General features: G+C 42.4%; 1 protein-coding gene across 1 annotated transcript; it reads right to left on the reverse strand.

The window, feature by feature from the left end:
- Nucleotides 1-6,285: 6,285 nt before the first annotated feature.
- Nucleotides 6,286-25,586, reverse strand: plekho2 (pleckstrin homology domain containing, family O member 2). Its single transcript, XM_058644386.1, has 7 exons — nt 25,320-25,586; nt 12,469-12,618; nt 12,192-12,314; nt 9,734-9,838; nt 9,555-9,653; nt 8,647-8,907; nt 6,286-8,554 (listed from the first exon to the last, which is right to left on the reverse strand). Exons 1-7 carry the CDS (start codon nt 25,326-25,328, stop codon nt 7,418-7,420), a joined length of 1,884 nt encoding a protein of 627 aa, XP_058500369.1. The 5' UTR covers nt 25,329-25,586; the 3' UTR covers nt 6,286-7,417.
- Nucleotides 25,587-27,040: the final 1,454 nt, after the last annotated feature.

Genomic DNA, 27,040 nt, shown 5'->3' on the forward strand with positions numbered 1-27,040 from the left:
GCCACGTTAACGACCTACAACCTACAGTCAGCCACGTTTACGACCTACAGGCCGCCACGTTTACGACCTACGACCTACAGTCAGCCACGTTTACGACCTACAGGCCGCCACGTTTACGACCTACAGGCCGCCACGTTTACGACCTACGACCTACAGTCAGCCACGTTTACGACCTACAGGCCGCCACGTTAACGACCTACGACCTACAGTCAGCCACGTTTACGACCTACAGGCTGCCACGTTAACGACCTACGACCTACAGTCAGCCACGTTTACGACCTACAGGCCGCCACGATTACAACCTACGACCTACAGTCAGCCACGATTACGACCTACAGACCGCCACGTTTACGACCTACGACCTACAGTCAGCCACGATTACGACCTACAGACCGCCACGTTTACGACCTACGACCTACAGTCAGCCACGATTACGACCTACAGGCAGCCACGTTTACTACCTACAGTCAGCCACGTTTACGACCTACAGTCCGCAACGTTTACGACCTACAGGCCGCCACGTTTACGACCTACAGGCCGCCACGTTTACGACCTACGACCTACAGGCCGCCACGTTAACGACCTACGACCTACAGTCAGCCACGTTTACGACCTACAGGCTGCCACGTTAACGACCTACGACCTACAGTCAGCCACGTTTACGACCTACAGGACGCCATGTTTACGACCTACAGTCAGCCACGTTTACGACCTTTAGGCCTCTAAGTTTACGACCTACGACCTACAGTCAGCCACGATTACGACCTACAGACCGCCACGTTTACGACCTACGACCTACAGGCTGCCACGTTAACGACCTACAGTCAGCCACGTTTACGACCTACAGGCCGCCACGTTTACGACCTACAGGCCGCCACGTTAACGACCTACGACCTACAGACCGCCACGTTTACGACCTACGACCTACAGGCTGCCACGTTAACGACCTACGACCTACAGTCAGCCACGTTTACGACCTACAGGCCGCCACGTTTACGACCTACAGGCCGCCACGTTAACGACCTACGACCTACAGTCAGCCACGTTTACGACCTACAGGCTGCCACGTTAACGACCTACGACCTACAGTCAGCCACGTTTACGACCTACAGGCCGCCACGTTTACGACCTACAGGACGCCATGTTTACGACCTACAGTCAGCCACGTTTACGACCTTTAGGCCGCTAAGTTTACAACCTACGACCAACAGTCAGCCACGATTACGACCTACAGACCGCCACGTTTACGACCTACAGGCCGCCACGTTAACGACCTACGACCTACAGTCAGCCACGTTTACGACCTACAGGCCGCCACGTTAACGACCTACAACCTACAGTCAGCCACGTTTACGACCTACAGGCCGCCACGTTTACGACCTACGACCTACAGTCAGCCACGTTTACGACCTACAGGCCGCCACGTTTACGACCTACAGGCCGCCACGTTTACGACCTACGACCTACAGTCAGCCACGTTTACGACCTACAGGCCGCCACGTTAACGACCTACGACCTACAGTCAGCCACGTTTACGACCTACAGGCTGCCACGTTAACGACCTACGACCTACAGTCAGCCACGTTTACGACCTACAGGCCGCCACGATTACAACCTACGACCTACAGTCAGCCACGATTACGACCTACAGACCGCCACGTTTACGACCTACGACCTACAGTCAGCCACGATTACGACCTACAGACCGCCACGTTTACGACCTACGACCTACAGTCAGCCACGATTACGACCTACAGGCAGCCACGTTTACTACCTACAGTCAGCCACGTTTACGACCTACAGTCCGCCACGTTTACGACCTACAGGCCGCCACGTTTACGACCTACAGGCCGCCACGTTTACGACCTACGACCTACAGGCCGCCACGTTAACGACCTACGACCTACAGTCAGCCACGTTTACGACCTACAGGCTGCCACGTTAACGACCTACGACCTACAGTCAGCCACGTTTACGACCTACAGGACGCCATGTTTACGACCTACAGTCAGCCACGTTTACGACCTTTAGGCCTCTAAGTTTACGACCTACGACCTACAGTCAGCCACGATTACGACCTACAGACCGCCACGTTTACGACCTACGACCTACAGGCTGCCACGTTAACGACCTACAGTCAGCCACGTTTACGACCTACAGGCCGCCACGTTTACGACCTACAGGCCGCCACGTTAACGACCTACGACCTACAGTCAGCCACGTTTACGACCTACAGGCTGCCACGTTAACGACCTACGACCTACAGTCAGCCACGTTTACGACCTACAGGCCGCCACGTTTACGACCTACAGGACGCCATGTTTACAACCTACAGTCAGCCACGTTTACAACCTTTAGGCCGCTAAGTTTACAACCTACGACATACAGTCAGCCACGATCACGACCTACAGACCGCCACGTTTACGACCTACGACCTACAGTCAGCCACGATTACGACCTACAGACCGCCACGTTTACGACCTACGACCTACAGTCAGCCACGATTACGACCTACAGACCGCCACGTTTACGACCTACGACCTACAGTCAGCCACGATTACGACCTACAGGCAGCCACGTTTACGGCCTACGACCTACAGTCAGCCACGTTTACGACCTACAGTCAGCCACGTTTACGACCTACAGGCCGCCACGTTTACGACCTACAGGCCGCCACGTTTACGACCTACGACCTACAGTCAGCCACGTTTACGACCTACAGGCCGCCACGTTAACGACCTACGACCTACAGTCAGCCACGTTTACGACCTACAGGCTGCCACGTTAACGACCTACGACCTACAGTCAGCCACGTTTACGACCTACAGTCAGCCACGTTTACGACCTACGACCTACAGTCAGCCACGTTTACGACCTACGGCCTACAGTCAGCCACGTTTACGACCTACAGGCTGCCACGTTTACGACCTACAGTCAGCCACGTTTACGAGCTACAGGCAGCCACGTTTACGACCTACAGGCAGCCACGTTTACGACCTACAGGCCGCCACGTTTACGACCTACGGCCTACAGGCAGCCACGTTGACGACCTACAGTCAGCCACGATTACGACCTACAGTCAGCCACGATTACGACCTACAGTCAGCCACGATTACGACCTACAGTCAGCCATGTTTACGACCTACAGCCGCCACGATTATGACCTACAGGCCGCCACGTGTACGACCTACAGTCGTCCACGTTTACGACCTACAGTCGTCCACGTTTACGACCTACAGTCAGCCACGATTATGACCTACAGTCAGCCACGTTTACAACCTACAGGTCGCCACGTTTACGACCTACAGGCCGCCACGATTATGACCTACAGGCCGCCACGTGTACGACCTACAGTCGTCCACGTTTACGACCTACAGTCAGCCACGATTATGACCTACAGTCAGCCACGTTTACAACCTACAGGTCGCCACGTTTACGACCTACAGTCAGCCACGTTTACGACCTACAGTCAGCCACATTTACGACCTACAGGCCGCCACGTTTACGACGTACAGTCAGACTTGACTATTGTAATGTACTTTCTACTTTTTACTGATGACTTCAGCTCATCCAAAACTCGGCTGCTCATTTATGAAACAGAACCAGGAAGAGAGAGCATATTTGTCCAGTCTTCACTGCTCTACACTGGCTCCTCGTAACATTTACACTTGACTTTAAGCTCCTCCTCCTTCTATACAAAGCACTTCATGGGCTGCTGGTATTATTGGAGAAATAACCCACAACAGTCAATAGATAATTGGGGATGTAGTACTCGCGCCCCTAACTTTGGAACACACTACGCTTAGATATCAGGGAAGCCATCTCACTCGATATTTTTGTTAAAAGAAGACTTTTTACTCTAGCCTTTAACTCCTTTATATTTCACCGTGTGTTGTGTTTTATTTGCACTTTTAGTTTATAGTGAGAGTTCATAATGATACTTTGGACCTCAGCCTTACTATCGTCAGTGTTGTTTTGCTTTGAAGTTTCTTAGCTCTCTTATCAGCACTTTCATTCCCTTTAACCACTATATGAGCTGGTGCTCACAACAAATAATTGTCAGGGCCAACCAGGCCAGAAAAGTTTGTGGACCGAGAAGCAGACTCAGGAGCAGAATGTTGGTTAGGGTTTTTCTTAATAAACAAGTTAAACAAAATGTAGTTCAGTCCAAACCCAACAAGACGGTCCAGGAGCAAAATCCAGGAGTCAAAAAACAGGCGGAGGTCAGAAAACACGGGCAGGTAGGGGGAACAAAGGTAGCAGTCATAATGGCCTTGGCTACACTCACATGGTGAACAAAAACAGGATTGGCAAAGGTTTGGCAATGTTAGGGAGAAAACACAGTCCAAACATGCTGAGAGCAGAATGTTGAAAAAGTCCAAAAACCTGTAACGCATGAGCAAAAATCCAGGAAAACAGGAGCGATAATCTGGTGAAGACTGTCAGTCCTGGTGTGCATTTAAAGCCCAGGCTGACGAGGCGAGTGGGATCAGGTGTGGAGCATCAGGCAGCCTCACTCTGTCGGTCACCCAGGAAGCAGGACAGTGGGGAAAACACGACAGGCCATAATATTCTGCTGTGTAAACGAATCATTTAATCATCATTTATTCTTTTACCTATTTGAACTCTGAATTGTGGAACATTGACTGCTCCTCCTGCACTGGCTGATTCTGTATAATCTTAACTGTTAACTGTAGAAAATCAATGTAACCTGAAAGAGACGTGAATCAAATGAATTTAAATGATCTGGTGTTTATTATGTTTATTTTTGGGCTGAGATACATTGTTCAAAAAAGACAGACAATGGTTCTCATCAATTTCTTGTTGGCATCAGCTAAGCTTGCAATTTGGAAGAGCCGCAAGAGCCAGGTGTCAGGTGTGGTCTGAAGGTCCTGGTCTCAGGGTGGGCGGTGGGGGGGTGCAAGAGAGTGGGAATGAAAATCTCAGTAGCTGGCCAATCACAAGGCAGGTTGGTGTACTGGGGGCGTGGCTTAGCTCTGAAACTGAGATGAGCAATAGACTGGCTCATTGGTAATGTTTGTAAGTAGGAGGTCACTCACATGTTTAGTTTGAAAAGGCCACACCTTTAAATAACTTGAAATAAGGTACAACTTATCCATTAGAGAAGAAGCACAGCAGACCAAAGACCGGAGGAAATGGATCGAAGTGACTCACATGCTGGACAATGCAGAAAAGTGCAGTCAATTTATTGATTCAGTGCCAACAGATACATTTTCAAGTGGAACTACAATCAGATTGGCAGGAGTTGAATTGCATACTTTGATTGCCTTTGTATAAATAAAGGCAATCGAGGATTTAATAGCAAACCCACAAGGAATCATAACTGGCTCCAAAACAAAAGAACTAGAACAGAAAATAAATCTCTCTAAATTAAATACATTAACACATGTTCTTACCTTTGTTTAAATGAGTGACAACAAATTAAATCCAAGAGGACACAATGACATCAATTGCATATGTCAAAGGCATGATAAATTAAAAACTACCTTCACATCTTTGAACAAAGCAGTTGGAAATTCATCCATCTCAGAACTGCACTGAAAAGCACATATGTGTTAAAAGGAAGGATAAGGTAGTTTGAGCCAAAATGGCTGCTACATGCTCTTTCTTCTGTGCGATGGACAATGTCATCGTCATCAGTCAATAAAGGAAAACTAAATCTTGCATGGATGCACAAAAACAGCTGGAATTACTGAAGTGAAACATTCATAAATCAACAGCATGAGCTCCTTTAAAACGATTTAAAGGACAGAATCAACACTTTATAGTACGATGTTGGAAATATAATAACTGCTTTTTCAATATGTTGTTTTTAAAGAAAATATCTGTGAAAAAACAACATACAGTAGAACATTCACCTGCAATAACAGTTAATAAAGAAGTAACTGTACTTAGTTAATAAGAAGTAACTGTACTTAGTTAATAAAGAAGTAACTGTACTTAGTTAATAAGAAGTAACTGTACTTAATTAATAAAGAAGTAACTGTACTTAGTTAATAAAGTAACTGTACTTAGTTAATAAGAAGTAACTGTACTTAGTTAATAAGAAGTAACTGTACTTAATTAATAAAGAAGTAACTGTACTTAGTTAATAAGAAGTAACTGTACTTAGTTAATAAAGAAGTAACTGTACTTAGTTAATAAGAAGTAACTGTACTTAGTTAATAAAGAAGTAACTGTACTTAATTAATAAGAAGTAACTGTACTTAGTTAATAAAGAAGTAACTGTACTTAGTAATTAAAGAAGTAACTGTACTTAGTTAATAAGTAACTGTACTTAGTTAATAAGAAGTAACTGTACTTAGTTATTAAAGAAGTAACTGTACTTAGTTAATAAGAAGTAACTGTACTTAGTTAATAAAGAAGTAACTGTACTTAGTTAATAAGAAGTAACTGTACTTAGTTAATAAGAAGTAACAGGTCCCTGTGCTGCATAGCCAGGACCATTCATTATGTCCTATGATACTAGTAATAGAAGTGAAATGTCACACATGTATTTTACAGTGACAACAGTGGAACCCTATCAGTTAGGGGCTAATGTGCTAAAGTGGGCTAATGCTAACTCCATGGCTTTGGGATGGATTTGGATGTAACCTTCTAACTATACACTTCACTCACAGCTGGGTCAACAGTTTATATTCAATGTCAACATCATGAATGAGACTTTACTGTAACATTAATAATGAATGAATAATATAGTTAAACAACTGTAGGGAGTGAAGTAGTGAGCGGAATCACACTGAGACATACTTGGATTCAGACAAATCTAGCCTTAGATACATAACTCCCTCCCTCTTGTCCTTTGACTCCCCCTCCTCTCCTCTGTCCCCCTCCCTCTTGTCCTTTCTCTCCCCCTCCTCTCCTCTGTCCCTCATTCTTCCTTTCACCCCAACCGGTCGAGGCAGATGCTGCACATCTGTGAGTGTGGTTGTGTCAGAGTTTGTTCTCTCCTCTGAAGTCATACAAATAAAACTGAATTGAACTGAACTGCATGCCAGTTGATTATTTACAGGTAACCATGGTGATAGTGAACACAAACTCAGCAGAGGGACATGCAGCGCGCAGCCATTTCAAACGTACCGTAGAAAAAGTCCTGGAACACAGGTGGAGATCTATCATGGCTCACTCTTAGATTTACATTTATTTACACAGGCTTGAGTTCTAAAGCCGACCTCTTGTTTTATTTGATTTGATACCAGTGCCAAATATAACACTAATTGAATGCATGCTCTTAGATAGAAAAATAATACAATAGAAAATATTAGCAGGCCCACAATGACAAACTCTGTGATTGTGGATTAGAGCAGACATTTTTCTGCTGAGCTTATTTAAAATTGCAAAGTAAGCGCGAGCACACTCCAGGTTTTGTGAAAGTTCCTTCTGCTCTCTGAGACGTTCACCAGCTCTTCCTGTTGTTCGTGTTCTTTGTGAGTGTCAGTTTTCGGACCTCTCTGAGGACGTGATCAGCTTTCTTCAGCTTCTCCATGGCCTCAGTCAGCAGATCCTTTGGCTTCCGCTCACCTTCGTCCTGAAGTGTGGACACTCTGCTGAGAAGCTCGTCTGTTTTTTCCATTTCCAGAGCCACTTCCGTCTCAAGTTTCATGACATCATCTGTGGGAGACGTCTCGTCTCTGAGGTTTGGTCTCCCCTGAATAAAGACTGACGAGTTGGACAGCAGGTCTCCGATGGAGGCTGACTTCACCTTGGTGGAGGGCGTGAGTGGTAAAGTGGGCTTTGTGAGCTGTGATTTAACACGAGGTTTTGTTGCAGCCGGCCTTAATCTAAGAGATATGTGAATGTTATCTTCGTTGGCATCCAGCACATCCAGACCAGGCTGGCTTCCTCTCAGTGCAGCTGTAGAAGCTGCCAGTGTGTCTTCAGCCCCTGAGCCTTCACTGTCGTTGTCTGAGTGCTGACCACTGTCCACAGACTTTTCCTCTGCCTTCATTTTCCTCTCCCCGGGCAGTTGGCAGAGCAGTGGCCCCAGGGTGAGGCTGTCAGTGAGGGGCTCATTCAAGGAGACAACAACTGATGGGACTTCACTTGTAGGTGGCACTTCTACTGTTTGGAGAACAGACTCGTGTTTCCCATGCAGCTCTTCTCTAGTTGGGCTGTGGTCTCCATGTTTGTCAGGCTGAAGACATTTGTCTGAGATTTGCACAGAAAGTGGAAGAGGAAGAGAAGTGGTTGTAGTTTTCTCTGAGCCTTCTTCTAAGTTCTGCTCTCCTGTGCTGGAAACATCAGCACGTTCTACACCAACCTGAGCTTCTTCACAGACGGAACTGTCGGCCTCATCTTTGTCTGTAGCTGTCGTCTCTTTCCTGTGATCACCATCCTTCTCCTCACACTCATCCTCTACACGTGGGACCTCTTGGTGTGACTGCACAGTAGGGTGGGAGGGTTTCTTAGATTTGGATGGGGGGTTAGGAGGGTGGGGGGCTTTCCCTGCTTCAGCACTCCACTCAGCTTTGGCCTCAGCAGGTGAGATACAGGACTTGGGTTCTTTAGATGGAGGCATGGGAGGCTTCAGGACCTTAAAACAAAACCATGTTTTACAGACCGATTCTGTTTTTAGAAAAAAACGATATAAAAATATTTCTGCATTGCATGATATGGGTTACAGACCTTCTTCTCAGGTTCACCCTCAGGCACTGGACTGGGTTTAGCATCTTTGTTCGGGGGCATGGGAGTTTTGAAGACCTTGTTCTGAGGACTGACCTCCGGCTTAGGGCCAGTCCCCTCTTCATCAGTTGGCCTTGGGATTCCAATATCTTCCTCTGGCGTCTCAGTACCATCAACATTAGCATAATAAGTTCCATTCGGCATCTTAGCACCCTCAAGATCAAGATCCAAACGTAGGATACCGTCACATGATACCTCAGCTACCTACAGGGACAAGAATACAGGTAAAACACAGTTTTCAGTGCTCTGTTCACTGTCAAGCTCACTCACTCACTCACTCACTCACTAGATTAACCCTGCACACCTGGATTTCCTCTGTTTATACATTCAAACAAAAACCTTTGAGTGACAGGAGGACATATGGTTTCAGATTATCTGGGAATATGACGCTGGCATTAAAATCTGTGAGCTGTGAGATGACACATTACAATGTATCACCACATGAGTCTGGAGCACTGATGTCATCTAATAAAGTCACACTTTCATGTTGTTCTGAGGTTTTTATGTTTCAAACTTTTACTAAATAAATGATAAATAAATTCCTCCATGGATCGTTGTTAAAGTTGTTAGTCTAAAGATGTTAGCATCACTGACCTATGATCAGGTTCAGGTTCAGGTTTAAGACTTTTAAGAACTTGTTTATGTTTACATTAATGCTATAAACTCACTCTTAAGAGTACTTAAATACAGTGAATATTACATATTTGAAGTAGGTAAAACACCTCATTACTGTTTGGAAAGGTTCATTTTTAGTTGATAAATCCATGTAATGGTAAATGTGTCATTCATCTTCACCACACTGACTGACCTCTCTCACACACACACACACACACACACACACTTTTACCAACCTCCTTCATGTGTATTCTGGTTGGTGGTCGGCGGCTCCGGTTGCCTTTGGGCCTTGTTCGAGTAACATGGTCTAAATTATTGCTCTCATCAACCTTGACCTGTAAACACATGCTTAAACGTGAGTGTGTGCATACAGAGACTGGATGTGTGTGACAGTTATAATCACGCAGACGTTTACCTCATCAAACGCTTTGTTCTTAGCTCGACTGATGGCGTCAGTCAGGGCTTTAATCCAAGCTTCCTTCTCCTCGGCAGTCTGAGTCTGGAACTTGACATCACTGACCTGTCAGTCACATGACCCATAAAAGTTAATACAACGATACAAATGTAGATGAAATGAAAACATGCATTCAGGAGTATACTGTATAAGTGTAAAGCCTCTGAACTATTATGTTCATTCTTTGACACCATCAGTGTTTATAAATGGTTTCCCCGCTGGCAGCCATGTTTCTGTGCTATTTCACAGAAAAGAGGAAACAACAACAACACAGTTTACTAACCACACGGGAACATGACGCATCCTCACTTGATGAATGAGGGTCGAACACGATCAAACACACGAACATCAGCTGTGGTCAAAGCTTCATACACACAGTTTATCATGTTCAGGTCTGACTTCAGTAAGCATCATAAAATGGTTCCACAATTAATATCAGAAAACTCCACCGACAGCCACTGTTAGATGGAAGTAAATGTGTGTGTGTGTGTGTGTGTGTGTGTGTGTGTGTGACGATGTACTGGGGGAACAGAGCAGGTGACATCACAGGGACTTTGGGTATTCTGAAGACTCTCACCCAGTGAGAGACCCGAACCTGAATTCACCTGAATTCACCTGAATTCACCTGAAGGTGGTAGAGACATCTTACAAATCACCTGACAATAAAGAGGCAAATACACACACACACAATCAACAGTCTGAAATAAAACGTACTCAGCTGCAGCCAAAACACTGAGGCTCATGGACTGTGACAGGCAGCTGGTGAACAAGCTCTTTCTGGCTCTTTACATCCCGGTCAGACCATTCCGTGTTTTCACCCTGAGCGACAGGGGAACAAACTACCAACAGATTCAGGAACTGTGTTAAACTGATATATCGAGCAACAAAGTAACCAGTTCCCCTTTCCTCGACTTCCCCTTTTTCAAAACGATAACCGTAGTAAAGAATGTCCAAACCTTTTCAAAGGTTAACAATAAAGTAACTCATGAGATGTCAAACCTTTATCTTTTTAATCATGTGTTTATTACACAGACTCAGTCTGATGTATGAATTATAAATATGACGTAAGTGAAGTCTCCCTGACACACTGCTATGTTTTGTACTGTGTCTGTGAAGGTTCTCAGTCATCCAGGCCACGGCGTCTTCACGAGTAAAGCTAAGGTTTCTGAGTCTTCCAAGTTCAGGGGGGAGGGCGTTCCTATTGAGGGCTGAAATAAATCACAATGTCTCAGAGACATGAAGTCCTTGTAAATCCTAACATACGTGATCTCAGGTCTGTACAGAGACAACAAAGAAAGAGAGGAACGTAAAGTGAATATTATTGACTGGTAAGAATATGACTTCATCACATGTCCTTCCTGTCCTCTCTCTTCAATCTATGCCACTGAGAAAATAATTATTAAAGACATGGAAAATTGAAATAAAGCTGCTACACGTGTGTGATCTGCATTCTCTCGCTCGTTTACAGTCACGTGACCTATTTCTGCTTTTCAGGGGCTCACGTTTCCTCATGGTGAGACACACACCCACACCCACACCCACACCCGCACACACACACACACACACACACACACACGCAGCTGAATACACAACGCATTGTTGTGTATTTTTAAAATAATGGTATCAGCTGAATACACAACTTTTTGTTGTGTATTTTTAAAATAATGGTATCAGGCATGAGAATGGTGCTTTGGCGTGTACTAGTGACGATATGCAAATGATGTAATAATTACTGTGTTATCATGTTAGTCCATTATTTACTGAGAGTTAACCATGAAATCTGTGAGTCGACTGTGAGCGTCCTTCCTAACAGCCTGTTAGCCTTTCTTCCACTGTTGTGGCATCCTGGGACAATAGTTATCTACAATCTTCACTTTTGTGATGAAAACAGCCGACGAAGAGACAGATTATGGGATGTATTCATGTATTATCGAGTATATGTGTTTAAACAGCGTAGTATCCTGTCAGGGGCAATAACCTTGGTTGTGTGACATCAGCCACCGAAGCTCTAATATTGTTCATTTTAAGAGTTTTCAAGGAATTTTCAAAACTGGAAACTTTCCATTGGAAAAAATGGGAATTTATGAGAATTAATGAGAATAAACTGGAAACTTTCAAGATTAAAGGTTGGAAACTATAAAATATAATTGGTACATAATATATTGTAGCATAATCTTGGCTAAAACAATCAGATTTGATGCAAATACAGTTTAATATCAACGCTATTCGTCCATCACATGACATCACATTTGATTTCTAGAAACCCAAAACCCATTTCTAATGAATAATTAATTGTCATTAATTCCCATGGAAAGTTTCTGTTTACCCTGAAAATCTGACCTGGCCTTTGCGACCCAGTGTATTTCACATCAGGTTCAGGATCAGGTTCCGTGGTAATTCAACACACCTGTCAGCTCACCTTATTTCCAGACTTTGCTGATCGGATCAGTATCAGTCTGTGTCTCTTCTTCAAGGGGGTCTTCAGTTCATGACATCTGTCATAGTTTTCCAGGTCCACTCTCTCTAAGCAGTTCTGCAGGTCCTGCAACACACAGTGTGGATACATGACGTCTGGATATATACTGAGCAGCTGAAGGGAGGACTTTGTTTTCTGTGAGGACTCACTGATGTAAGAGTTTGTGCTTATATTGAACCAACACTTACTGCAGTAAGAGGGAACATCATTGGAAGCATACCTCATGTTCATACACCACGATGTCTGTCTTTTCCACATGGATGTAACGGTCTTTATAGCTTGCGAACAGTCTGCCAGGAGCCTTCTTCACCCAGCCAGCCTTACCCAGGAATGTTGGCTCTTTGCGCTGGGTGGGGTCCTCGTTCACACCCTACAACAATATCGAGAGGAAATCACAATCAAAACACAACGCTCTGTGTTCCAGCAAAGAATACTGGTTACTCTCTAATATAACAGTATACTATTATACATACAAAGGCAGATTATGTATGTTTGTGTCCACTTTAGACCAAATTCATCATTCATTCATTCATTGATGGGCTCAAATAATTCCAAGGTGCACAATCTTAGATAAACTATATATGTAACTATATATAATAATATATGGTAATTCATGAATGTTATTTAATTAAATTCCTTTTTTTAATCACAACATACATTATCTGAAGGCACTGAACACAGTAAGGCTCTGAACACCACAGCTTCGTTACATGTGGTGAGGAAGAGCCTGGATATGTCATAAAACTGAGAGAGGATACAGACAGAGGCTTCAGTCAGACACACTAAGACCATCTGGATAAACTGGTGTGCTGCTGACTGATCACAGTCTGACTGACATTACAAGAAGTCTCTAAGTTCTCTGCACAGAGACCACAAAGAAGGCTTTGATGACAAAATGTCATAAATCTGCTGATTAAACATCTGACTAAAGGGGTTGAATTTCAGAGACTGATCCACATTCTTCCATCTCTGAGAAGTGTCACATGCTGTTAGTCATTTGTAGAAGTTTCAAATTATGGACATACTTAAAACTACGAGAACGCTGAAAAGGTAACATAGAGATGGTTGGGCGGGGGGGGGGGGGGGTGTCAGAGGGAGAAGGCAATTCTAAGGTGTGTCTTGAGTCTGGATTTAAAGGTGTGAAGGGAGTCAATATTGAGAGAGTCCTGGACGCCATGGTGAGGAGACAGACAGAGGCTGTCGTGAGTTGGAGGGCAGCTGATGATCTGAGGGAACGAGAGGGAGCGTGGCGATGAAAGAGGTCAGAAAAGATTATGGAGAGTTTTGACGGTGAGAAGGAGGAGCTTATGTTGAACTCGGTATGTGACAGGCAGCCAGTGAAGTAGTTGGAGGACGGGGCTGATGTGTTCTACTGATGATACGGGCTGCTGAGTCTACATTCGTAAAGGTCCAGCCTTTGTTTGTGTTGGAGAATATTCCACAGGAAATGTCTTGGGTTGAGGTGGGAGGTCATCTGACTGTTCTTTCCCTTTCACTGCTATTGAAAGTGTGTCTCCGTATGGTAAACAGCAGTGCAGCTGCACAGAAAGGAAGGCCAAGTGAGGAGGAAAGACATGCCAGAGACAACGAGGACGCTTAAGCCCCTCTATGTTGGCCTCAGAACTCCGCTGACGTGGTTTAACATGGGTGACACGGATGGAAGAGGGTCTGAAAAGCTTGGATTCAGTGCAGTGCTGACTACAAGCTTGAAGAGAGTAGCAGTGGGAGGATTCCATTACTCAGAGCTCAGCTGATGACTAAAGCTCAGCGCTGTGAGATCATGCTTTACACAGGAAGTCTGTTCTGCAGCACAGACCTAATCCAACCTTTAACCCAACTCTGCCCACACGCTGCTGTTGTGCAGAAAAAAACATCTTTTAAAAGCAGTCACAAAATTAGAAACTGCTGAGGCTGAGGTATGTCTTTTAGAGGAGGGAGAGAACGGCTGTGACACACCTCAGCACACATGTGTTTCTGATTCAGCTTCAGGTCAGAGAGCATCTGGCATTCATTGAGTTTCACACGCTGACCTGCGCATCCTGAACTCAGCACAAGCTTCACTGCAGCTCACAGGAAAGTGCTGTGTGGCTCACAGTCAGGGTGAGCGTAAGACTATATAGATAAATCATTAAATATAATCACATCTGCAAAAACAGAAATAAAAATAAGAGCAGTGTGTTTTAGAACCATATAATGAGTTTAAAACTAAAGTTTACAGTGATGTACATACACCACTCCCACTGTACCTCCATTCAAAGCTCCACCCAAAACACAGGAAGTCATGTTTATTTAAATGTTTCTGTAACATTAAAAGACTAATGTATGAAACGTGTGAGTACATTATTTCAGCTGCTTTTTTAAATATCTAATAAAAGCACATTAATACAATTATTGCAACAATATCATAAATCTAAATTATTTTGCCAACAATAATCATGACCTGTCCTCCAGTGAAACACATATCGTTTGTATACAGGGATTATGGTCTGTATTTACGCTTTCAAAACCAGCGCCCCCTAGCAGTTGTATAAATCACAGCAATCTGGTGCCTAGTAGTAGCAGCTAGTAGCTTTGCTTTGCTCACTGGTTAAAGCATTGCACTTTGGTGTGGTTGACATGTTCTACAACATTCCATAGGTTTCAGTTCAGAGACAGGTACACTCACTGACTGGTCAACATTACAATGAGGTTCAGATGCATGATGCACACTGAGGACCTCCTCGCACTCTTTTCACGCTCTCATGATGACACCATGATGCACACTCCTCACACTCTCATGACACCATGATGCACACTGAGAACCTTCTCACTTTCTCATGATGACACCATGATGCACACTGAGGACCTTCTCACTTTCTCATGATGACAACATGATGCACACTGAGAACCTTCTCACTTTCTCATGATGACACCATGATGCACACTGAGGACCTTCTCACACTCTCATGATGACATCATGATGCACACTGAGGACCTTCTCACTTTCTCATGATGACAGCATGATGCACACTGAGAACCTTCTCACGTTCTCATGATGACACCATGATGCACACTGAGGACCTCCTCGCACTCTCATGATGACAGCATGATGCACACTGAGAACCTTCTCACTTTCTCATGATGACACCATGACGCACACTGAGGACCTTCTCACACTCTTCTCACACTCTCATGATGACATCATGATGCACACTGAGGACCTTCTCACTTTCTCATGATGACAACATGATGCACACTGAGAACCTTCTCACTTTCTCATGATGACACCATGATGCACACTGAGGACCTTCTCACTTTCTCATGATGACAGCATGATGCACACTGAGAACCTTCTCACTTTCTCATGATGACACCATGATGCACACTGAGGACCTTCTCACTTTCTCATGATGACAGCATGATGCACACTGAGAACCTTCTCACTTTCTCATGATGACATCATGATGCACACTGAGGACCTTCTCACTTTCTCATGATGACAACATGATGCACACTGAGAACCTTCTCACTTTCTCATGATGACACCATGATGCACACTGAGGACCTTCTCACACTCTCATGATGACACCATGATGCACACTGAGGACCTTCTCACACTCTCATGATGACACCATGATGCACACTCCTCACACTCTCATGACAACATGATGCATATTGAGGACCTCCTCACACTCTCATTATGACACCATGATGCACACTGAGGACCTTCTCACTCTCATGATGACACCATGATGCACACTGAGGACCTTCTCACACTCTCATGATGCACACTCAGGACCTTCTCACACTCTCATGATAACACCATGATGCAAACTGAGGACCTTCTCACACTCTCATGATGACAGCATGATGCACACTGAGGACCTCCTCACACACTCATGATGACACCATGATGCACACTGAGGACCTTCTCACTCTCTCATGATGACAGCATGATGCATACTGATGACCTTCTCACTCACATGATGATACCATGATGCACACTGAGGACCTTCTCACACTCTCATGATGCACACTGAGGACCTCCTCGCACTCTCATAATGACAGCATGATGCACACTGAGGACCTTCTCACTCAAATGATGAGACCATGATGCACACTGAGGACCTCTTCACACTCTCATGATGACAACATGATGCACATTGAGGACCTCCACACACTCTCATGATGACACCATGATAAACACTGAGGACCTCCTCACTTTCTCATGATCACACCATAATGCACACTGAGGACCTTCTCACACTCTCATGCTGACACCATTATCCACACTTAGGACCTCCTCACACTCTTATGATGACACCATGATGTAGGGCTGGGCGATATGGAACATTTTTTTATTACGATATGTTTTTCCATATTGATCGATCTCGATTCTTATCACGATATGTAGTTTTTGCAGATGCTGCCAGTGTGAGGGACATCCTGAAGCTTGAAGAAATAAGAGATTCACTGAAACTTTATAATAAAGTTTAATAACATAAAAAACAACTTATTTAAACGACTTAAAAACAATTATTAAATAATAATAATCTCAAATATTTATAGAGGCAGCACAAAACCTAACTAAGTTAACATGTGGGTCACACCCTCTGACACATTCAAGTGCTAAACAAAGACAAAATAAATGTCAAAACTAAACCACTATAATACTACTATATTGGTTTTTTGGAGGTATTGAAAAGTGCAAAAATAAAAGGTTGTGCACATCTTTTGTAATGTAAACATGAGTCATCTCCTTTACACACAATACAAGCTTTTACCTATTGAAACATTGTATATAAACTAACAGCTGTGACAACTATCACATCAATTGCTTTGGCTGGACAGTGAACATCTCCAGTACAAAAACAGTAAACATGGCCCTGGCACAAATGCTACCTGAAAGATTAAGGTAGATCTCTAGAAATATTTTAAAAGTAGAACGAAATCTGAGCCAAAATTGCACAAGATGTAGTAAACCAGTCGGTTATTCTATCATTTACCCCATTATAGGTTTTTTACAAGAAAGACAAGTCTGTCCACCACATCTGGCTTTAAAGCAGCGAGGCAATAACTAATAACTAATAGCGCTTGTTATATTTTTGCTCCGCTTTTATAGTTTATATATTTCATACGGGGCAATGGCTGCAAAGAACGACTGGATAGATTTTTGTTTCACAGAGCCGCTCTCGCTAGCGATGCTAACGGCAGACGTCGTGCTAGCTTGAGCCCACAGAGTCACACTGTCAGTGTAAACACTGAGGTGGTGCCGCCACAGGCGTTGTGTTCCCTGTCCTGGCTGCTACCAACCGCCGGCATATTTTACAGACCGCTCCTGGTCGCTTTTGCAGTATCCAAACCACGTCCACACAATTGACGTTGTGTGGCCCTTTCTTTTTTACAATGTCTTCGCTGTGTTCGGCATTATTTTCGCTAATTTTTTCCTCATTTCTTCAACTTCTTTCCTGCTCTCTCTCTGGTTGGAACTTTAGCGACACTGCTCACAATGGGAAGTGGGCGTGTCCTACTGGCATACGGCAGCCGACAGACTCTGATACTGTTGTTGTTGTGCTTACTTTTTCATGTGATATCGAATAATTAACCCAAGCTTATTATCGAAATCGAACAAAAATTTATCGTGATCCCAAATCGGAATCGAATTATCGCCCAGCCCTACCATGATGCACACTGAGGACCTCCTTGCACTCTTATGATGACACCATGATGCACACTGAGGACCTCCTCGCACTCTCATGATGACAGCATGATGCACACTGAGGACCTTCTCACTCACATGATGACACCATGATGCACACTGAGGACCTCCTCACACTTTCATGACACCATGATGCACACTGGGGACCTCCTCACACTCTCATGACACCATGATGCACACTGGGGACCTTCTCACACTCTCATGATGACACCATGATGCACATTGAGGACCTCCTCACAGTCTCATAATGACAGCATGATCCACACTGAGGACCTCCTTGCACTCATATGATGACAGCATGATGCACACTGAGGACCTTCTCACTCACATGATGACACCATGATGCACACTGAGGACCTCCTCACACTTTCATGACACCATGATGCACACTGAGGACATTCTCACTCTCATGATGACACCATGATGCACACTGAGGACCTCCTCACACTTTCATGACACCATGATGCACACTGAGGACATTCTCACTCTCATGATGACACCATGATGCACACTGAGGACCTTCTCACTTTCTCATGATGACACCATGATGCACACTGAGGACCTTCTCACACTCTCATGATGACACCATGATGCACACTGAGGACCTCCTCACACTCTCATGATGACACCATGATGCACACTGAGGACCTCCTTGCACTCTTATGATGAGACCATGATGCACACTGAGGACCTCCTCACACTTTCATGACACCATGATGCACACTGAGGACATTCTCACTCTCATGATGACACCATGATGCACACTGAGGACCTTCTCACACTCTCATGATGACACCATGATGCACACTGATGACCTCCTCACACTCTTATGATGACACCATGATGCACATTGAGGACCTTCTCACACTCTCTTGATGACACCATGATGCACACTGAGGACCTTCTCACACTCTCATGATGACACTGAGGACCTCCTTGCACTCTCATGATGACAGCAAGATGCACACTGAGGACCTTCTCACTTTCTCATGATGACACCATGATGCACACTGAGGACCTTCTCACACTCTTATGATGACACCATGATGCACACTGAGGACCTCCTCGCGCTCTCATGATGACAGCAAGATGCACACTGAGGACCTTCTCACTTTCTCATGATGACACCATGATGCACACTGAGGACCTTCTCACACTCTCATGATGACACCATGATGCACACTGAGGACCTCCTCACACTCTCATGATGACACCATGATGCACACTGAGGACCTCCTTGCACTCTTATGATGAGACCATGATGCACACTGAGGACCTCCTCACACTTTCATGACACCATGATGCACACTGAGGACATTCTCACTCTCATGATGACACCATGATGCACACTGAGGACCTTCTCACACTCTCATGATGACACCATGATGCACACTGATGACCTCCTCACACTCTTATGATGACACCATGATGCACATTGAGGACCTTCTCACACTCTCTTGATGACACCATGATGCACACTGAGGACCTTCTCACACACTCTTATGACACCATGATGCACACTAAGGACCTCCTCACACTCTCATGATGACACCATGATGCACACTGAGGACCTTCTCACTCTCTCATGACAGCATGATGCATACTGAGGACCTTCCCACACTCTCATGATGACACCATGATGCATACTGAGGACCTTCTCACACTCTCATGATGACACCATGATGCACACTGAGGACCTTCTCACTCACATGATGATACCATGATGCACACTGAGGACATGGTGTCATCATGAGAGTGTGAGAAGGTCCTCAGTGTGCATCATGGTGTCATCATAAGAGTGTGTGGAGGTCCTCAGTGTGCATGATAAATAACATAGAAGGAAAACAGGAAAAAAATGATAATGTGACAGACGTGTCCATTAAAGCCTTCAGCAGTACCTCGCCATGTGTAGTTAGTACTCTGTTACTGTGTCGTTAGTACTGTGTTACTGTGTAGTTAGTACTGTGATCATTTATATTAACTATGAAGTATTGTATGAGCAGTAAATGCATGACATTTGCAAACCCAGTCCTAATATTAAAAATATTAAGGTTGATAAAGACAGAGAACTATGAAGAGATATCACAGATATCACGCATATACTGTCAATGTTACTTCACTATCGTTACATCGTCCTAAATTACACCCTCGTACAATAACTGCAAAAATGATGTGTCTCACAAAGAGACTTTTGAAAGATTATTTTCAGGAATGTATGTCCCTTCAAGGACACACACACACACACACACACACACACACACACACACACACACACACACACAGTCATTATTGAGACTTTTTCTTTCATAGAGGAATTTTCTGAGTGCTGCCTCAGACAGAGGATGCACTCACATACATTCATGGATAATGGTGCGATTATGAGAGGAGGTTTATTGTTTAGTGCCTGACACATAATGTGCTCGTCTGTTTCATCACTGAGACACGTCACCCTATGCACTCGAGGTTAGTGAGGAGAACAGACGACTGTGAAACAAACATTCAGCATGTGAGGTAGGAATACAAACAACAAACCTAAAAAAACAGTGGATACCCAGTCCTGCAGTTTAGGTTGAAATATTAAGTAAAATGATTCAATGATAAAAAAAAAAATCCCTGTATTTTATTCTCATGTGAGGATAAGACAGGTTTTGGGTTTTGTCTACGTAAAATAGTTTGCACACACAGTTAAATCAAAGCACAGAGTTCACTATTCATTTGACATCAGGACAGTATTGTGTAGTGATGTGTCATGTCACCCTCTGAGAGCTTTGTAGTGAATCAGAGCTCAGTGCTCAAGGCAGAACTTTGATTTGATTGGTCAGCATCACGGCCAATCAGATATAGGATCATACCATTATGTGAAAACAGAGAGGGGGGCGCTCCACTGCAAGTTAGACAGATACTGTTTGTTTGAGTTTGGTTCTGTTCTGTGGATTTATTTGCAGTTTTGTTGTTAATTTGTGCAATAAAATGTTTGATTAAAATATTAAACAAAAGAATGGTTTTGTAACAAAGCAATGGAAACAAAATTAGGCAATTATAAGGCTTCTCATAAAAACACTGAACATGAAAGCGTTTTCAACACACAAACCATTAATTTTTGCAAAGTTATGGTAAAATAAAGGCCTACAAAAAAATCCTAAATTAAGAGCCGTTCAGGAGTCGAAAGAGCCGGCTCTTTCGACTCAGCTCCCAAAGAAGAGCCGGCTCTTCTCTCTGAAAAGAGCCAAACTTCCCATCACTAGTATTGTGACACCTGGAAAGTGGAACTGAGAGGTACAACACGTACACAGTGACATGCTGTTCCTGTTTCAACAGAAACTCTTCAACATCAAGGATTCAATGATGCCATTTTAGGTATTTGTAGTTGAAGTCTGAGCTGTGGGCCCCTGCTGGGCCCCTACTGGGCCCCTACTGGGCCCCTGAGTCTGAGCCCCTGCTGGGCCCCTGAGTCTCCATGGTGGCGCTGTTTCTACTGGACAGGTAGCTTCACTTTAAGTGTCATGTGAAATGAAAAGTGATGGACGCTGTGCAGTGCTTGTGAATCCGCTGGTTTTGGGCTTTTGTCTGCAGGTCTGCGTGCTGACCAAGGTTATAATAGTTTTTATTTAGTTTTTTTAAATGAGTTAGGTTGAATTAGTATTTAGAGCAGGTTTGCTCATTTTGATTTTTGTAAATGCTTAGTTTTAGTTTAGTTTGTATTAGTTTTAGTGTTGGTTTTTGGTAATATAGAATAAGATTCAAAAAGGTCATAACACGTATTTTCTACAAGAAAATAGACTGAGGTGCAAAATGTGCATCATACAGTTATTAGTGTCAGTCAGTCAGTCATCATCTACCGCTTTATCCTCCACCAGAGGGTCGCGGGGGGTGCTGTGCCAATCTCAGCTACATCGGGCGATAGGCGGGGTACACCCTGGACAGTTCGCCAGTCCATCGCAGCAGTTATTAGTGTGTCAGGTAAAAATGAAACACATCAAAACATAAACAATAATAATAATCTACTAAACATAAGACATATTATATTTAACTTGCATAGTCGTATGTCTCACATTGTAAACAAAAACAAACTGAACATATTTTATTATGAATGAAAATAAAAACCTATCAAAAATAAATGAAACATATTATGTATGGAATAAATGTACAAACAATGTTAGTTTGTTTTATAAACAGTTAGTTTTTAGTCTTGGTTATTTCATTAGATTTCGTTAACTATTCTAACCTTGGTACTGACATGCTGACCGACACAGAAAAAGATATTCAACTGTGGCAAATCTCTTGCTCTGGTATGTGGTATTATCTCTGCTGCATGCACATCATCAATGAATATTTATATACAACTTTTTTCTGACTATTTATGGTCAAGTGTGGGTCTCTCTCTCTCTCTCTCTCTCTCTCTTCCCTCCCGCTTACTCCTCTGTTTTCCCTTCCTCTTGTCGGTCCCCGTCCTCCTGTCCCCCTGTCCCCCTGTGTACGGTCCAGTTATCCCACATCACACAGTCAGAAAATAAATAAATAAATAAATAAGAATACAAATAATAATAATGACAGGGCGAGTCTCACAGACTCTTGTCCTCGGTAGTTCATGTGCAGAGTTGTCTACTTCTCACTTCTGCTTCTGTAGTCGACTAACGCTGCACATCCCCTCGCTGTCTCATGTTGCTCCTCTTCCACGTCTGTGACTTTTGTTTATGTTCATTATTCTTTTTTGCAAAAACAGCACGAGGCAGATTCTACACAGATGATGAGGGAGACAAAGCTCTTCCTCTCTGTCCTCTCTTCTCTCCTCTCCCTTCTGTCCCCTCTCTTCTCTCCTCTGTCCTCTCTTCTCTCCTCTCTCCTCTGTCCTATCTCCTCTGTCCTCTCTCTTCTGTCCTCTCTCCTCTGACCTCTCCTCTGTCCTCTGTCCTCTCTCTGCAAATACCACAGAGAGATAACAAGTTACTGCAACTCATTGTGATCTGTCTCATAAACAACTGTGCACAAAGACACACACACACACACACACACACACACACACACACACAGTGCACGTTCTCGTCCACGGGTAATATTTATATTTAATGAATGAAAGAGTGACAAACATTGTTACATTTTAGATAAATAATGGAGGAGGAGTCTGTGCTGATTCATCCTCTCTGACTGACGTGTGTCATTCATACAATAACACAGCAGCACATGATTCTAATTATTCATAAGGTAAAGAAAAGAAATTATAAATTCATTCAAACTACAATTTTGGAAAAAAGTGAAAGGATGAAAAAGTGAATTCTAAAAATCTAAACGACATGTTGATATATACTCACTCACTCACTCACTCACTCACTCACTTATGTAATGTAATGAAAAGTTGACTGAATGTTGTTTCAGTGCGAGTGTCTATTTAAAAACACGTCAACGATCATTTCCGGTGTAACCTGTGAAGCAGACCTGTCACTGCCAATCACACGCATGTTTATTCTGATGACTTTTGTCCATCATCACCATCATCACCATCATCATCATCATCATCAGAGTTTTTAATGTTGTCTTGGGGGGGGGGGGGGGGGGGGGGGGGTCGGGGGGGTTCCATGCACTTCCCTTTTCTCATAAGTCACTTCCCCTTAATAAGTCAAACCTTTCACATAATAAGTCAGTTTTGTATCTGGTGGTTCAAAATATGAAGTGAGCTCAAAAATAACCAGGATAATATATAATAATAACAATGATGATGATAATAACAACAATGATGATGATGATGATAATAACAACAATGATGATGATAATAACAACAATGATGATGATGATGATAATAACAACAATGATGACGATGATAATGATGATGATGATAATAAATAATAACAGTGATGATGATAATGATGATGATAATAATAACAATGATGATGATAATAACAACAATGATGATAATAATGATGATGATGATGATGATGATAATAACAACAATGATGATGATAATAACAACAATGATGATGATGATGATAATAATGATGATGATAATAACAACAATGATGACGATGATAATGATGATGATGATAATAAATAATAACAGTGATGATAATAATAACAATGATAATGATAATAACAACAATGATGATGATGATGATGATGATGATGATAATAATGATGATGATGATGATGATAATAAATAATAATAACAATGATGATGATAATGATGACGATAATAATAACAATGATGATCATAATGATGATGATGATGATAAAGATAATAAATAATAATAATAACAATGATGATGATAATAATAATGATGATGATAATGAAGATAATAAATAATAATAACGATGATGATGATGATAATAATGATGATGATAATGAAGATAATAAATAATAATAACAATGATGATGATAATAATGATGATGATGATAATGATGATAATAATAACAATAATGATAATGATGATGATAATAACAATGATGATGATAATGATGATAATAATAACAATGATGATGATGATGATGATGATAATAACAATGATGATGATGATGATGATGATAATAATGATGATGATGATGATGATGATGATAATAATAATAACAATGATGATGATGATGAAAATGATGATGATAATAATAACAATGATGATGATGATAATAATGATGATGATGATGATAATAATAACAACGATGATGATGATAATAATGATGATGATGATGATGATGATAATAATAACAACGATGATGATGATAATGATGATGATAATAATAATAACAATGATGATGATGATAAGGCCTCTGCTAACATGTCAGCCAGTGACATTGACATTGTATTTGTAGTTTAATAAATGAAAATATACATAAATAATAATAAACATAATTAGTTACAAATCTATAGTTTGGTCCATAAAATGTCATCCTCAGTCATTTAAGAATTTTTGAATGATTGATATTCTTCATACTTTGCTGTGTATATCTGTTTTTATTTCACTGTTTAAAAAGTTGACTCCTTACTCCCAGTACAGCTGTGGTGTTGGTTATTTGTTTTAGAATAGAATAGAATACTGTATGTAAACGTCCTGTAGTCATGTTACTGGTGTAATATCCTCTCTGACTAGATAAACTGCGATGGTAACGATGGTGAATTCATCTGACAAAATTAGAACTTCCGTTTCGAAACTTGTGTTCACACCCACGCGCTGCTCTGAAAACTCTGAAGGAGATTAACGGGCGTGCAGGTGTAATCTGTTTCAAATTAACGTCTCATCATCATCATCATCATCATCATCAAACCTGTCTCTGGCTGGACTGTGAGTCCTGTGAAGCGCGTCCACTTCACACGGAACACACTTTGTTTTTCTTTCTCGTTTCTTTAGTTTGGACACAAGCGGCTGACAAGAGCTGAAGCACTACTCACATCCTCCATGGTGTCAGTCGACGTCTTCTCTGTGTGTGGTGATCCGTGTCTCTGCTGCTGTCTCCGTGTCCCTGTCTCTGCTGCTGTCTCCGTGTCTATGTCTCTACTGCTGTCTCCGTGTCTCTGCTGCTGTCTCTGTGTCTCTGTCTCTCACACATCTCCAGCAACAGCAAAACCACGTCACTGACCAGAAAAAGGAAGTGTGAAAACAAGTGTCGTCCCTTTTTTCTCTCTGTTGCTTCAGATAAAAAAAGTTTGGTTTCCGGTGAAATTCACTTCTCTGTTCGATCGAAAAGTCCGCCGAGGAGGAGCAACGCTGTGCGCGCGCGCGCGCGAGCGTGTTGTCTGACAAAAACACTGACCTTGTCAGGACCAGTAGTCCTCATGGAGAGCAAGACCTGGTCCTAATGAAGGAAAAATGAAAATAAATGAAATAAAAACTGCTTAAGTTTAGGACTTGAATTAAAGTCAGATAATGCTTTCAATGCTGCCCCAATGAATGGATGAATGAATGAATGAATGAATTGTAGAGTCCTGTGTGTGTGTGTGTGTGTGAGGACAAACCTATCTTTATGAGGACATTTTGGCTGATTCTCACAACATGAAATATGTAAATGTAAGACTATGATGTGTCTCCAGAGGTTGAGGAAACATGTTCAATTGAAATACTGGCTTCACTAATAATAATATAATAATAATAACATTAATGATAATAATAATAATGATAATACAACAACAATAATAATAATAACATAATGATAATGATAATAATAATAATAATAATAATAATAATAATAATAATAATAATAATAATGATAATACAACAACAATAATAATAATAACATTAATGATGATAATAATAATAATAATAATAATAATAATAATAATAATGATAATACAACAACAATAATAATAATAACATTAATGATGATAATAATAATAATAATAATAATAATAATAATAATGATAATACAATTAATGATAATAATAATCATAGTAATAATAATAAGGATGATAATAATGAGCAGCAGTACATTAGCGATGACAATCTTGTTGTTGCCAAGACAACCTGAGTGACGGAACACGTGGAACATGTCGATGCGCGTTCAACCATCCTGACATTCACTGTCTACTTTGTTTTTCATATGCACCCGTTTGTGCATGTGTGTGTTAGAGCCACCACAGCCACATCTGTTTTCCACTGCAGGGGACACAGGGGACACGGGGGACACAGGGGACACAGGGGACACAGGGACACTCTGCAGGTGCCAGGCCATTGAGACATTTCAAAGCAAGTAATAAGAAGTAAGTCATCTCCAGCGTAAAGAGGTCAGAACAGGAGTGATATACTCAGACCTGGATTTGCCCTCTCAAAGTCTTTGACCTTCACTGGAGGAAGCTTGTTTATCTCTTAGTGCTCACATGGCAGAGATCAGTGTTTATACGTCACATCTTCAGCCTTTACAAATGTTTGTCCTCTTTCTCACTGTAACTAAATAAAGAGTTCATATTCAAAAGTCCTTCATCTCTCCCTGATGTTGGCAGATTTAAAAATGTTCACACACATTTCTATGTTTTAAACACACACATTTCTATGTTTTAAACACACACATTTCTATCTTTCAAACACACACATTTCTATGTTTTAAACACACACATTTCTATCTTTTAAACACACACATTTCTATGTTTTAAACACACACATTTCTATCTTTTAAACA

This window comes from Solea solea, chromosome 12, assembly GCF_958295425.1.
Source record: "Solea solea chromosome 12, fSolSol10.1, whole genome shotgun sequence".
Taxonomy (NCBI): Eukaryota; Metazoa; Chordata; class Actinopteri; order Pleuronectiformes; family Soleidae; genus Solea; species Solea solea.

What these genes read in the sequence shown, in the direction of transcription:
- plekho2 (XM_058644386.1), bottom strand. An exon ending in TCGTGGTGTATGAACATGAG is followed by an intron (nt 12,315 to 12,468) that starts GTATGCTTCCAA and finishes TGTGTGTTGCAG; the next exon opens with GACCTGCAGAACTGCTTAGA. An exon ending in AGGGTGAACCTGAGAAGAAG is followed by an intron (nt 8,555 to 8,646) that starts GTCTGTAACCCA and finishes TTTTGTTTTAAG; the next exon opens with GTCCTGAAGCCTCCCATGCC.